This window comes from Camelus dromedarius, chromosome 18, assembly GCF_036321535.1.
Source record: "Camelus dromedarius isolate mCamDro1 chromosome 18, mCamDro1.pat, whole genome shotgun sequence".
In the NCBI taxonomy this organism is placed as follows: Eukaryota; Metazoa; Chordata; class Mammalia; order Artiodactyla; family Camelidae; genus Camelus; species Camelus dromedarius.
Window position 1 is genome coordinate 7,395,113 of NC_087453.1, and position 15,269 is coordinate 7,410,381.

The window sequence follows — 15,269 nt, forward strand, 5'->3', positions numbered from 1 at the left end:
ACTGAACCATCTGGAGTTTCTTTCCCAGTCGTGGGGCACTTACTTTCTCAGCACGGGCACCCTGAGTCACCTTCTGGGTGTATTCTTAGATGACCAGTTTTAGGGAAAAGTACATGTTAAAGCTGAGGACCTGAGAGTTGATCTCCTTAATCACGCCCATACACGTCTTGAGAAACCTTTGTATATTCTCAAAACACAAGAACCCCAATGGAAGGCCCTCGCCCCAGAGCAGCATTCAGCAAACTTCTGTAAAGGAGCAGGCGGGAGACACTGTCAGCCCTGTGGGCCACGTGGTCTTCGCTGCGCCTCTTCCACTCTGCTGTTGTAGCGTGAAAGTAGCCAGAGACAATAGTGAAGGAGTGGGCGCAGCTGTTTTCCGATCAAACCTCATGGATGGACACTGACATCTGAACTTCATTTCAAGTGTCACAAACTATGATTTTTCTTTTGTCTAACCATTTAAACAAATGTGAAAACCATTTTTAGCTCATGGACCAAACGAAAACAGGTGCATTGGGCCAGAATTTGCCACTCCTTGCCCTGGACCCTGCACATGGTAGGCACGTAACTCATATGTATTAAATGAATGGCAAAGATGATTTTCAGTGATTAAAAAGCTAACATTTATTGACTCAGGGGCAATAAGGCACTACCTAATAATCTCATGGAATCCTCCCAACAGCCCGAGAGGGAGGCACTATTATGACCCACATTGTGCAGAAAAAGATATTTCCCAACTCAGCCTGGTGTAAGTATCACCTGGAAAACTTGTTTAAAATGCCTACAGCCACAGCACAGCTTTGGAAATTCCGATACAGTGCATCTGGGTGGGGGGCCTGAGAATCTGTATTTTAAATCCAACATCTCTGGTCTGGGACTTGTTCATCCTCAGGAAATGCATCTCTCCACACACAAAGTACATTTACCTTTTTTTTTTTAACACACAAAGATACATTTATTTGTATTTTTAGAACATGGTTTCTTAGGATAGTCAAGATTTTTTGCAAATTGTCAGTAAAATAGTGCTTTTGAGTATTAAACCAGTCTCCCTCTGTTGTTGTTTTTTTTTTTTTTCAAAATGCTAGCTATAAAATTTTAAAATAATTAGTTGGTCATTATGTTTTTAATGCTGATTTTGTGGTTCTTAAGCAGCGATGATAGTCATTTAGCTTGGGCTGTATTTTTCCGGTATTATCTTTCCCTGAGAGTTACTTCATTGAGTCTTGAAGGTGGAATTGGGCGATACTTAGTTATTAGGAAAAGGGAGACTATAGGGCGAATGTTCTGAACACCATCAGCTGCTGCGGTTTTGTTAGTTGACTGGTCGATTCATTCCACGCACGAGTGTAGAACTTGTAACAGAGTCCACGGAGCCCTGAGGACATGGGATTCTGTGATCCATCCACTGCCTTACTGTCTTGATGCCACTGTTTCTTGTCTTGTCATTTCCTCTACCAAAATTGTGGATCTTGAAGTCTGAGACTGATTCTAGCCTCTCCAACTCCCAGACAGAAGTGCTCAATAAATGGTCATTGAACTCATTCATCCATTCATTCATTCAGTGTTTCTTGAGCACCTGCTATGTGCTGGCTGCAGTTCTGGAAACTTGGGAGGCATCAAGAGCAAACCGAGAGTGACCCTTGTCCTTGTGGAGTCTGCCTTTATGGTGTGGGGAAACAGTACATGTAGAACGGGATCCACGTTACACAGTCCAGCGTCTCCGCAGGATGCGTGCTGGGGAGTGGGGGGTGGAGTTTGACATGGGGAGAGGGGTTGCAGTTGTACCTAGGGTGGTCGGGGAAGGCCTCCCTGAGGAGTTAGGATTGGAACAAAGACCAGAATGAGGGAAGGAGGGAGCCATGTGGCTATCAAGAAGGAGAGAGTTCCCAGCAGAGGGAGCAGCCAATGCAAAAACCCTAAAACGGAAACCTGCCTGGGGTGTTTGAGGTTGATGTGGCCAGAGGAAAGTGAGCAAGGGAAAGCGGGGCAGGTAGAAAGTGGGCTTGGGGGCAGTGTTGTTCTGTATGTTTTTTGAATTCCACCATAATTTATAATAATTACTAAAACAATAGCAACGGTTGCATTCATTCAGCAAATACTAATTGCCAAAGGGGCATATGACAGTGCTGACATGAGGCAGGCAGGGTCCTTGCCCTCTGGGAGCTCACACACTAATAAGGCAGGTGAGCAAATAAACATTTGTCACAGCACATAAATGCTCTAACAGGGGACACAGCAGGACAACGGGGAACCCACATAACCCAGATTTGGGTGGCCCAGGGGAGGCTGCTCCTGGAAAGTCAAAATGATCATTGAAATCAGAGAACAGAGAAGTGGGGGGTGAGCATTCTAAGGTGGACTAGAACATGTGAGGGTCTGAAGGAGAGAGGTTACTTATAATTGGAGCGTTTTTCTAGAAAGGAAAAGGTGCTCCTTGTGGAATATTAGCTCCTGGGAGGGTTGTTTACTTCTGGAGAAGCAGCATCACATGTATACGTGTACATAAGATGATCATATAGTTCGTCATCCAGACTGGGACATCAAACTGGGACACCTTTGAGAGTGAGGTGGCACTAGGGATAATTACGCTGGGAGAGCAGGTGTAAGTCAGCGTCTAATACACTGTAACAGATGGGAGGCCCAGCCCAGAAGCTGTCAAGTAATGCCTAATGCTTTGCCCTAGTGGTAGAATATAGCAACACAACGCAGCAAGGCAAGGATCAGACTTTCATATCTGTGGGTCAGTTTTTTCAAGAAAAATAATGTCACATGCCACAGAGCTGATCAGAGTTTGGGTTCTGACCTAATGGTTTAGATATAAATATATTATTACTGTAAGTGTATCAAGTTTATCAATCTGTTTATTCTTTGCTGTGTGATTATATTCCTATTTTCAACGTCAGCTGCTGTGATAGATTAGATTTTTGTTTCCAACTCGGCACTCTCTCCCTGGTGCAGAATCATACTTATCCATTGGTGTCATGGTGGGTAGGATGGCTTCCTGGCCCCATTGACTTTGGGCAAAGCCATGTGATTTGTGTTGGCCAATGGGGAGAGGGGTTTTAAATGTGCTGTACAATTTGCCTCATCCTCTTGCTCTCACGCGACCTGTCATGAGGAGAACATGTCCTGTGTAGCTAAAGACTGAAAGGGAAATGAGCAGACACGTGGAGTTGACCTCAACCCAACCCAGCAGAGCCACAGTGACTTACAGGCCCATAAAGAAGACCATAAATATTTGTTATCGAAAGCCACTGAGATCTTGGGGTTGTTTGTTACACAGCAAAAACTAATGCAGGAGACTATTAGTGAAAAAACTCACTTTATGATCACCTACTGAATTGCCATATTCTGTGTTTAGCATTTATTTGAGTGAGTGAAATAATGTTTTCCCTACAATACCGCTTTAAAATCACTTTCAGTGCAAGCATGATGAAAAAAGCCCCATCTTGTCTTGCACTTACATCCCAAAGAGAGAAGCTCTTTGGGGATCTATTGTCACTGTCCAATACTGTGGACCCCAACTGGGCAGAACTGGGGGCCATATCAATGTAGAAGTCATGGCTTTAGACTCAGCCCTTGCGCTTAGCAGAGAAGCCAGCTCAGATGTTTCCAGTCTAACAGTGCAAACCTTAGCACCCTTAAGCAGAAAGATGCCCCCCCCCACCACCACCATGGGAACTCTCCTTCCTTCTGAGAGCTGGGTGGGTACCAGTGCTTTGGGGCTGGCCTTTGATTTCATCAGATAGGGAACTTTTTAAAGTAAAAACGTCCATCCCAGCAATTTTTCTTCATAAAACATTTCATACAGCAAAGTGGGGGGAAAGAAGAAGTTTGGTGAACACCCACATTCTTTCCACAAATATTCTATCATTAACATATTACTCTTTTTGCTTTATCATATATATCTGTCATTGCAGTATTTTTAATTGAAAAAGTAATACATGCAGAGAGTGAAAAAAAATTTCAAACATTCCCAGAGGTATACGATGAAGAATTACTCTTTCCACACCGGATTCCCAGCTCCCTTCCCCAAAGGCAATCACGTGCTTACATATGCTTGTATGTATAGTTTTAGTTTCTTCTTTTTCATTATTTCTTCTTAAAGGTCTTTGCTCAACATACTGTCTTGTACTTTGCCTTCCTTTTCTCACTCAGGGTTCATTCATGAACGTTTATTAAGTACCTGCTATGCACCAGACATTTTTTCCGTACACCAGGCACCTTGAACGGGCGGAGCAAACTGCTCCACCCACTCGGGGCTGAAGATTCAGAAATCATCCCATATCAACTCATGTGAAGCTAGCTGATTCTTAAAGGGCCTTTCAAACCCGGGCTTAAGTGCCTCTGAGACTCAGGTGATAACAACAGAGGTATCTGCAGTACAAGATAATAAAAGTTCGCCCCCCAGGCTTGCAGGCGATCAGACACGGGAACCAAAGTCTATTCGCTCTGGGAGTTCTTGGTATTTTCTCTGCTGTAAGTGAGCTATTCCACGTTTGTTTGGTCGTTCGGCTTCTTTTCTCTGTTCTGCACCTCACCCTCTATTCCCTGCGATTTACACACCTCATGGCTGCTCCTTCCTTAGGGTTTTTGCTTCCTCCTGACTTTAGGTAAGGGGAGTTCCTCTCCGCCCTTTCTCTACAGCTTGACCAGGTATTTTTACCGCTGTCTTGGTTACATGTGACAGAAAACACATAAAACTACCAGAAGTAAGAAGACTTCCTGGACAGACACTAGGTCATTTCCAAAATCTAAGAAAGAAACCCCAGGGTCAAGGCTGCTCCAGGGACCCTGAGACCTAAAGCAAGGAGATGCTCTTGTTTCATGATCACGCTCTTCACTGCTGGCCTTTGCTTGGCTTTATTCTTCCCCCTTGCAGGTGGTTTTTCTGAAAATGGGGGAAAGATACAGTCACAGGCAACTCCAGCTTAACATCATCCCAATTCAGCAAACGCAGAGGGCAGTCCTTCTGTCTCTTTGCTTTGGTGTGTAAATACCCTAGGAGTGGTCAGGGAGCTACAGTGGGTTACGTTGAGCCCACCCTGGCCAGAGCTGGACTTTGCACAAGCTATTCCCTCTGCCTGGAACCCTCTTTGCCTCACTTTTCTTTCTGCCTAAGACCTACTCTTCCTATACATCTGAGGTTATGAATCTGCCTCTTGCAGGAAGCTTTGTCTGACCACTGTGTGAATCTTCATCACACTGTATGGCAACTGCCTGTCTCTTTATTTTTCCTCTTGATTACTCTGTGACTTCCTTAAGGCTTCGTGTTGCATTCCTAGAGGTTAGCATAGCACCTCACAACCAGTTGGAACCCAACTAATGTCTGGTAAACAAACAAAATGGTTGTGGGACCAAGCCCTGTTGGAAAATGTCAGAGTCAGGGAGACTGTGTGCTGTAAGATATGAAAACACTAAAAGATCCTGAAATGACAGATGATCTGGGTGATTTCAATGTCACCAGAAAGAGATGAGAAACTCATTTTTCTCAAGAGCAGGTAAGACAGCTGAACAACCCAGGTGTGCCACACTGTGCCCCGGGTCTAGAAGCTTAGGATTCCTATTCTTGGATAACATTCCTTTACAGTTCAGGAACTTCCAAACCTGGCGGGGTGGGGGTGGACCAGCAGTGAACTGGAGGTTGTTTTCACTGTAAACAAAGGTCCTGATCCACCTTGTTGCTTATACAGTACCCTCCTCCTATATTTCATCTCATCATTTCAAATTCTAATCCGTGAAGGGGAGGGGCTGGAGTGGAGGAGCAGAAAGGAAAGAGGAGGAATAACTGAGGATTTGTATTGTGGTTATTTCCACTTTCAACTAAGACTGTGCCCTAGTGACTTGTTAGCTAGTTTTTTTTTTTTTTCTTTTCATTTTAATTTAAGAAGTTATAGATGCTGATGGGAATAGAAATGAATATAAGGCGGGGAGGGTATAGCTCAGTGATCAAGCACGTGCTTTGCCTGCATGAGGTCCTGGGTTCAATCCCCAGTACCTCCATTAAATAAACAGATAAATAAATAAATCTGATTACCTCCTCCTTAAAACAAACAAAGAAATTAACATAGCCGCGTTGGAATATAGTTTGGCATTTCCTAGGAAAGTTGAACATAAGCGTATGCTATTCCTCCCACACTGCACTTCTCAAACTTACCATGTGTGGGAATCACCAGGGGGGAATCTTGGTAAATGCAGATTCTGGGCGCAGAGGAGCTCACACACACGAGTCAGGAAACCTGTGCAAAAATGTTTACAGCTACGTTGCTCTAATTACCAAATTGGAGACCAGCCATTGGCAGTGAAGGTGCAGATGAGGTGTGGTATCGTCACAGGGTGACAATGACCGAACTACAGCTGCCTGCAGCGACGGGTGGAATCTCACAGCCTTAAGAGGCAAGTGAAGGAAAATTAGCCATCCAGGTCAACAAGGGGCAACACTAAGCAACATGTTATTTAGGTGACAAAACTATTTTAAAGTAATTATTACACAAAATTAGAGACTGGAAGAAGGTGGTGGAATGAAGAAGCTGATGGATGGAAACAGGTGAAGGGTTTCTTTAGTACTAAGAATGTTCGTTGGTGGTGGTTACCCAGGTGTTTTATTCCTTAAATTGCACATTTATGTTTTATATATTCTTTTTTGATTTTTTTACATAATCTAAACCTTTATTTTTATTTGGAGGAGCTGTAATTAGGTTTATTTATTTATTTGTTTTAAATGGAGGGGCTAGGAACTGAACCAAGGACCTCGTGCACGCTAAGCACGCACTCTACCACTGAGCTCTACCTTCCCCGCTGTTTTATACATTCTTGTATGTGTGCCAGATTTTATTTAAAATTTTTAAACTTAAAAGATTACAAAAAGGTATACGGCATGATGTCAGTCACTCAAACAACTGCGTCACAAATGCTGCTATCACGTCCCCTGGGATAACCTGTCGGGCATTTAGGTTGTATCCCGAATGTTTTTGCTACAACAATGGTGTTGCAACATATTTGGACCTGCCCCCTTGTGCACATGTGGAGAAGAAAGGATGGAAATCAGCCCTGGTGGGTCATTGGCAGGGCACATTGAAAGACTGATGGCCGAACTGCCCCCCAAAGTGGCTGCAAACATTCATACTCCCACTGGCAATGCGTTAGAAACCTAATCTCCCTGCACTCTTAAGAGCAGTCCGTGTTATCACCATTCCTACATTCTACTGATCTGGTAGGTGAAAGGAAAAAAGGAATTTATGGTTAATACTCATTCCTTTATAATTAGTGAGCCTGCAAATGCCTCTTATAGGTTTGTTGCCCAGAATCTGCATTTAACACGATCCCCAGGTCACTCTTCTGCACATTAAAGTTTGAGAAGCACTGAAAATAAAACCTGCATTTTAACAAGGTCCCCAGTGATGCCCGTGCACAGTTTGAGACGTGCAGTGAGGGAGGAATGGCTGGATCACAGCATATGCTCACCTTTACCAACGTGTGTGTGTGTTTAATCTTTTCTATTCAGTCAGGATATAAAACAGGACTTCAGTGTATTTTTAACTTGCATTTCTTTAATCATAAGTGAGCCTGGACATCTTTTTTCAAATTCTTAGCAGCCACATTCATCTTCTCTGGGAGCCAGCTAGTCACTGAATCTTCTTACTTTGCTTCAAACACACCAGAGCCGATCTCCCGAGAGCCTTTGCGGTTACTGTTTCCTCCCCCTGGAATGCTCCCTCCCTTCTTCCCAGGGCTGCCTGTTACATTCAGGTTTTAGCTCAAAGGTCACTTCCAGCCAGACTCAGGTACTGCCCCCAGTACCATTCTTCATCACACCGCTCCATTTCACCTTGATTGCCACACCCATCGCTATCTGAAATGACCTGTGTGTTCGTTCATTCATTCATTCATTCATTCATTCCTTCTCTGACTGCCCTGCTGGATCTTGCTCTGCCTATTCCTCCAGCCCCAGCGCTTGGAACAGAGCAAGGCAATAGTCTGGGCTCAGATTATCATCAGATGAAAAAAAGAAGTGAATTATTGGCAGATGAAGAAATGAGCTTTGCTCCTGTCCAGCTTTACACCCCATTTGGGAATCATTTTTATCTGGATAAATATTTCTTCATTCATCCCTGTATCCACAGTGGAAAGTACTTAGTGATAATGACAGAAGTGAGGTGGCTTAGGAGAACACGACCCAGGCAGGGTGCTCACACACCCGCAGGAGGCCCAGGACAATCAGAGAGCCGATGAAATTGTTATCTATTTCTCTTAAGAAAGCAATTACTTGACCAATATTAAATGAGTAATACTTTATTATATTACTATATTAACTTATTATAATACTCGTTTAATATAGAGAGAGAAACGGGTATTTCTGGCATGGGAAATCTGCAGCTCAGAAGGGTTGGGTAAGGTCAGCCCAGGCTTGTTTGCTTCCAATTTATTTCCACATAAAACAATATCTGTGCCGAGTTCATTGGAGCCACCAATTCTAGACGAGTGTTAGCTACGATTACAGGTAACTGCAACTCTTACCCTGTTATTATTAGTGACTGTTAACATTCACAGAGCATTGCCTCTGTGGTAGACATTGCTCCGTGTACTTACATATACGAATTCATTCATCCTCCCAACCACCCTGGCTGTCTTAGCATCGCCATTTTATTGATGAGAAAACTGGGGCACAGGGTAGCTTTCTCCAGGTCACATGGAAACAGAGCCCGGATTCTCACCCAGGCCAGCCCCAGTCCATGTGCTTAGTAATTATGTCCTACTGCCTCTGGAATCTTTGTAATGCTTTGTAAGGAGATGTAGAGTGGCCAGGAGAATCTTCCGTGTAACTCAGAGGAATACTTTATCTCTTGGCAAAATACTTATGTTATCAAAATTACAAATATTCTCCATTTTCCTTTTACGAAATGACAAGGGTTGAGAAGTTACTAACTTTCTCTGTGAAGGAAAGGGCCAACCTAACAACCATTAAAAATAAGTCAGGATAAAGGGGGAGGGTGTAGCTCAAGTGGTAGAACACATGATTAGCATGCACGAGGTCCTGGGTTCAATCCCCAGTACTGCCTCTAGAAATAAAATAAACCTAATTACCTTCTCCCCCCAAAAAGATAATATAATAATAAATAAAATTAAAAAAATAAATCAGGATAAAGGTGATATGTATATAAAGAAGGTGAAAGTAACTAGTTTCCAAAAGAAACAGCCTATGGAGTACTTTGAAATGTGTGTCTAGTTGATTCCCTTGTTAGGTGATTTTGCTGAAAATAATGAAAAATTGTCACCTATAAAAATCTCTATCCACGTGTTTAAACTTAAAACAGAATTTCCTCATCTGTTTAAACATCTTCCAAATAAAGAGCTTCAGTGGGTTTGAAATCCACTTGTTAAAAATACAGTGATGCACCCTCTTCAGTTTAATTTGCCAAAGCCCCAGGTTGAGTAGCAGGGAAGATGAACATTTCCAAGCTGGATTTCAAAGACAATGAACAGTGTGTATAAATGGTGGGCGGGGCTAAAAAGGGAGACTCCTGACTGACTACACAGATACTGTGCTTTCATTTAGATCTACATACCCTGTGAGGGTTTCTTCCTTCAATTTTTCAGTTATGACCCTTAAAATCAAGCCATTAAAACCAAACATGGTAATAAACTTAATTTAGGACCATAACTTCGAATGGCTGTATTGTAAAATATTAACATAATGCCTTCAAAAAAGGAATCAAGTTTTAATCAGCTGCTGTCATTATATTTGTGGAAAACATTGATCATTTTCATTTTGGTTTTTTTTTTTTTTTAAATAATACATGCAGGGAAAATGCAAATCTAGAGCATGGTGAGATATCATTGTATTGTCAGTTTGACTGGCAAGAGTTAAGACAGCTGATAATACCCAGTGTGGGAAAGGTCGTGGCTCCGTGGCACCTCTGACCTTGCTGGGGGAAGTGAAAATTGGTGCCTCCGCTGTAGCATCATTTCTCCTCTTCTTTTCTTTTTTATTATCTCTTACATAGTCACATATAATCCAACCAGTGTATACATTCATTTAAGAAGCTAACACTTGCTACAGAGATCATAGATCATAGCTGCACTATGCACATAGCAAAGACTGGGAAACCACCCAAGTACCCATCAACAGGAGGGTAGATGAATACACTGGTATTTTCACACCATGGAATATTACACATCAGTCAAGATATGTGAACCGTGACAATCTGGATGATCTTAGCAATATGATAAATGGGGTTGGGGGAGTAATTCCTGGAAGATTACATACCTTTTCAATGAAGTTCTTTAAAAATTAAAATTGTTGAGGAGAAAGGGTATATAGCTCAGTGGTAGAATGCATGCTTAGCATGCATGAGGTCCTGGGTTCACTCTCCAGTACCTTCATTTGAAAAAAATAAAACTGCGTATTTTTTTAGGAATACATGCAAGTGCACAAAAAAAAAACCCAACTTTGCTTATAAGAAGCAGCAAAGGAATGAAATATGAAGGGTTTAGGTTGATCGCTATTAAATTGGGGAGAAATAAAGAAGGACATATGAGAAATGCAGGTTCTAGTTAAGGTCCTAGCTTGGGGCAGTGGGCTTCCTGGTACTATGTCGTAGCAAACCAAGGAACAAACAAGCAACCACATACAGGCGAGGGGTGGATCAGTGATGACAAAGGGGTCTTGCACCAAACATTGATTAATCCCATTGTGTACACCTAAACTGAAGAAATTAGCTACAGAGGCGGCAAAAACAAACCCAGATACACACCTCAAGTAGTAAAAAGGGGTATCAGATGTCGCCCAACCTCTTGGCTGGGTGCATTTCCTCTTTTAACTTCCCGAGAGGCAACTACTGTCCCCTGATGACCCAGTATCTTTCTGAGACATTCCAAAAGGACACAGGTAAACACAAGCACACATGTATGTGTTGAAATGTCTTTACGTATATGTGTAGCTACACCCCCCCCCAAAGAAAACTATAAAAGTTGCTTTAAAAAAAATTCGCCTCGAAAAATTTAACCTCGAGTAACTTCATTACACAAACATCACTACCATCAATTCACAACTTGAAAATCAACGGGCAGTTTGAGGATAATAGCTCTGTTTTTGAGAAATATAAAAATGCTTATCTCGCAGGCAGTCCCCTAGGGTTTGTCAACGGGAACCTCACAGAAGGCGAATTACAGGACGCTGCGAAACCCCAAAGGGCCCGAGCAAGCCACAGCGAAAAACTCACCCGAGGCGCTGTCAGAAATACGGATTCCCAGGCCCCACCCCACGGGGTCAGAGCTGAACCTGAGTTTTTTTTAACCAAGGCCCCCACGTGATTCTCAGGTTCGGGCAAGCTTGGGGCACAGCCTCGCCTTAAGTAACTCCCCAACTTGAAGAAAGTAAACACCTGGGGCATGTAGGTGGCTTTCTTGCTCCCTGTTGGTTGTCGTTTACCTGGTGCAAGGAGGGGTCCCCCTCGGGTCTCATCAAGAGCCCAGCCAGTCTGAGCACGAACGCCAATTAGCTCAACCCCCGGTGGACCACGCCTCAGTCACCTGCTGGGCGGGGCCCTCGCCCCTGTTGGCCGCGAGGCTTCATCTGTGTGGTCTCAGACCCCGGGCGCCAGGATCCCGGAGCCGCGGCGCGGGTTGGGGTGGAGGTGGGGGTGGGGGGTGGGGAGCGCGAGGGAGACGCTGCTTAGCAGTACGGATTCCTGGGCCCCGCCGCCTGAAGCCAGAACTTTCGGAATCTGCATTTTTAACCAGCTCTTCCAGGACCAGTGGTTCACCCTGCAGTTGGAGACACTCAACTCTCATTTAAATTTTAAATTCGAATATGCAGCCACGAGTGGAGGTCGTGCTTCTCAACCTTGGCTGCACATCAGAATAACCTGGAGAGCTTTTTAAAATATATATATCCCAGTGCCGAAGTTTCAGTCCAGACCAATTAAGTCAGAATCTAAAAGCGCAGCCCGCGCAGCAGCCGCCGCGACGGCACCACCTGGGAGCTCGTTAGAAATACAGACGCTCAGGCCCCACCCCAGACCCACTGAGGCAGAATCTGCATTTTAACGAGATCCCCAGTGATTCGTGCGCACATTAAAGTTGGAGGAGAGCAGTGCTTCTAAAATTTTAATGGGCAAACGAATCACCTGGGGATCTCGTTAAAATGCAGACACGGTTTCTCAAACTTTAATGTGCATGCGAATCACCTGGGGAGCTTGTTAAAATGCAGATTCTGATTCAGCGGGTCTAGGGTGGAGCCCGAGAGTCTGCATTTCTAACCAGCTCCCAGGTGGTGCGGGCTGCCCGGGTGCGGACCACGCTTCCCCTGGAGTCCTGAGGCCTTGGCTCTGGTCCAATCGGCCGTCAGGGCGCCTGATAAATCGCCCTGCTCCGCTGAAGAGCCGAATTGCCGGGACATGCGCGCTCTGGCCGAGGCGGGGTGGTTGGGGGGTGTAATTTCCGAACTCCGGGAATTGGTTGTGTGAGGCTGGCCACTCGTAGGGACGCGCCGGAGCCCGGATCCTCACGCCATGTCGCGGCGCAAGCAGGCCAATCCCCAGCACTTCAGCTCCGAGGAGCCGCAGCCTGAACGCCAGGAGTTCGCCGAGGCTGCCCCGGAGGTGGTGGGGGAGCCGGGTGAGTAGCGCTGCGGACGCCCGACCCAGGGCTGGAGGCAGTTTCTCGGACGTTCCCCAGACCCGCGCCGGTGCGAGGTCCCCGCCATCGGGCGTGGAAGGGTGGGTGCAGCTTCCAACTCGAGTTCTGGGGCTCCGACCTGGCTACTTCCCGCCTTTGTAAATTACACACCCCGCTCCTTGTAAATTCACCCTCCTCGGGTAAATTACGTCGCTCCCTGCGTGGGTTCCTGCTGCCACTCCCCCTAAAAGCTATTCAATGAAGGTTCATTTCCCGAACGCGTTGGAAGGATGCTCTGAGACCTTCCGAGGCTGTCTTCGGGGTGCGCCGGCAGCCGGGTCCCCGACCTCCTTGGCTCTGGGCTGGGTCTGTGCGCCTGGAAGGTGGGCGTTCTGAGACCCGGGCCCCCGGCGTCTTTCCGCGGGATGGAGAGGGAATATCTGGAAAATGTCTGAGTTTCTGCCAGGACCCCGGGGCCGGGTGCTGGAGAGACACAGCAATGAACAAGGAGGAAAAAATTCCGGTCCTTGGAGCTTATGGCCCAGTGGGGACGAGCTAGATGGCACACGAGATAAAGCGGTGGAGCGTGAAGTGTGCTAGGGGTGAGCGCTGGGGTAAACATAAAGTTGGGAAGGGAGTTAGATGGGGAGGGGGGGACTGTCCAGGGACCGCCTCGAAGGAAGGCACCGTCGAGTAAAAATCTGCAGGTTATAAGGGAGCGAGCCCTGGAGATGGCGGAGGGGAGAGCGTTCCAGGCAGAGGGAACAGCAAGTGCGGAGGCCTAGGGCGTCAGCCAGGCTGAAGCCTGGAGCGGGACTGACTGAGGTCTGAGAAGTGATGGGGGCCCGAGATCCAATAAGGTCTTTGAAGTGAAGAGGAGCCAGGGTGGGGTCGGGGAGTGAGCAGGGCAGTGCCGCGATGGGATTTCGCGGGCTCTCCCCGGCTGCCCCGAGGCTGGGGCGAGGGGGGGGGTCCCTAGACTGCTCTAAGCCCCCGGAGCACTATTTCTTACCCCGTGGGCCTCAGAGCTCCGCTTCTGAAGAGCCTTCAGGTAGGAAGCTTCGAGAATTCGCTGAATTCCTCGGTCTACCCTCAGGCTCCTCTCCCCCTCCTCATGCGTTGGAATCTCAGGGGTGGGGGCGGAGTCGGGGAATCTGCATTTCTCAGGCGCTTCCCCTTCTGATGATCTTGCACTCAGATAAGACTGTGTAGGTTTCTGCTTGACAGCCTCTCTGCTCTCCACCTGCCCTCCCGGCCAGGTTAGCTGCTGCCTTTTGCTTAGCAAGAGGGTGGGGGGAGGCATCTAGTCTCTTCCGCCAGAAAGATCCTACCTCCAGCAGCGCAGCCTGTCTGGTGGGCTTTGATAACCACACGCTCCCAAGGAGGCAGTGGAGGAGCGAAGCTTACTTAACGCAGCCACTCCCACACTGACGGTTTGTGTTTAAAACTAAAGCTTGGCTACCATAACCAAAATGCCATAACTGCCTTTGTGCTCAAGGCCTAGGACGGGGACAGGTAGGTGGAGCGGGAGGGTCTTCCTGGGGTGGGGGCAGGGCGCTTGCTGATCCCCTGTAAAAGAATTGGGGAGTTACTGAGGATGTTGAATCCTCCCTGAATAAACCCAGGCTGTTCAAAATGAGTGCCATGGGCTACTTTTTATTCCGGCAAACAACACTTGGAGGGCACCTCCTGGAGCCTTGCCCTTGTGTCTGGAAGGGCTGGGGAGGGTGTTTTGTATAGAGCAGCACTGGGGGTGCCGGCGCACCCCGACACCAGCCACCGCGGAGGAGAAGAAAGGCCTTCCAACTGATGTGCCCCCTCCAGTCGTGGTAGGTCTGTTAGAAGGCTGAGCGAGAGGCCCGCCTTTTTTTTTTTTTTTTTTAAGGTTGGGCCACTCTTAACTCACTCTTAACTGGCTTTGCAACTTCTGTAGCTTTTGGAAGAAATTTAATGGAGCGGGTCAGTTGATAGACAGTCACCACCAGTGGGAAAATAAGAGGGGCAGGAAAACAAACTTGTGGAGGAACCATCTCAAGGCAGTTTCTCAAAGGGTTAAAATGGCCACTGTGCTAAACTGTCCAATGTGGCCCACCCCTTCCTTCAGACCAGAAGGGCCTCTGCCCTAGCTGTACCTTTCTCAGGAGACTGTGCTTCCGAACTTCCTTGCTTTCCCGGATGCTTAAAGGTGAAGGAAGTCGCCTCTGGAGGCCCCTCATGCCTCTGTGGATTCTGCATGGGTGACCCTTTATAGCCTTGGGCACAGGTTTCTGATAGCTTTAACCCATCAGTCTCCCATCTTCAAATGTGCATTGCACAATGTGTTTCGCTGTCCCTGAGAATCTGGTGGCTCATCTGTGTGCACGTTGGTGAATAAAACCATTAACATTTATACAGTCCTGACTACTGTATAAGGTCCTCTTACTTTATGTGTAAGGTCTGTAAGTAGAAGAATTTAATCTTCACCTAAACCTGTGAGATAGGGGCTGTAATCTCCATTTTACAAACGTGGAAACTGAGGAACAGGGAAGTTGAGTAACTTATCTGGGGTCACACAGCTAATAAAAAGATAGAATTGGAATTTGAAACTTACCAACTAGCTTCCTGGTCAGTTTCCTAAACCTTTGTGCTTTACAACCTTTCACTGAGATTCC

General features: G+C 46.2%; 1 protein-coding gene across 2 annotated transcripts in view; it reads left to right on the top strand.

The window, feature by feature from the left end:
- The window catches only part of ZFP64 (ZFP64 zinc finger protein), a 69,244-nt gene that overhangs the window by 36,289 nt on the left and 17,686 nt on the right, over positions 1 to 15,269 (top strand). The window contains exon 1 of one of the 2 annotated variants that reach the window (XM_031433607.2): positions 12,415 to 12,618. The exons of the other annotated variant lie outside the window; for it this stretch is intronic. Within the exon in view, the coding sequence (XP_031289467.2) occupies positions 12,513 to 12,618 (106 nt within the window). The 5' untranslated portion in view covers positions 12,415 to 12,512. Of the gene's footprint in view, positions 1 to 12,414; positions 12,619 to 15,269 lie in introns of those variants that run through there. 2 annotated transcript variants of the gene reach the window in all.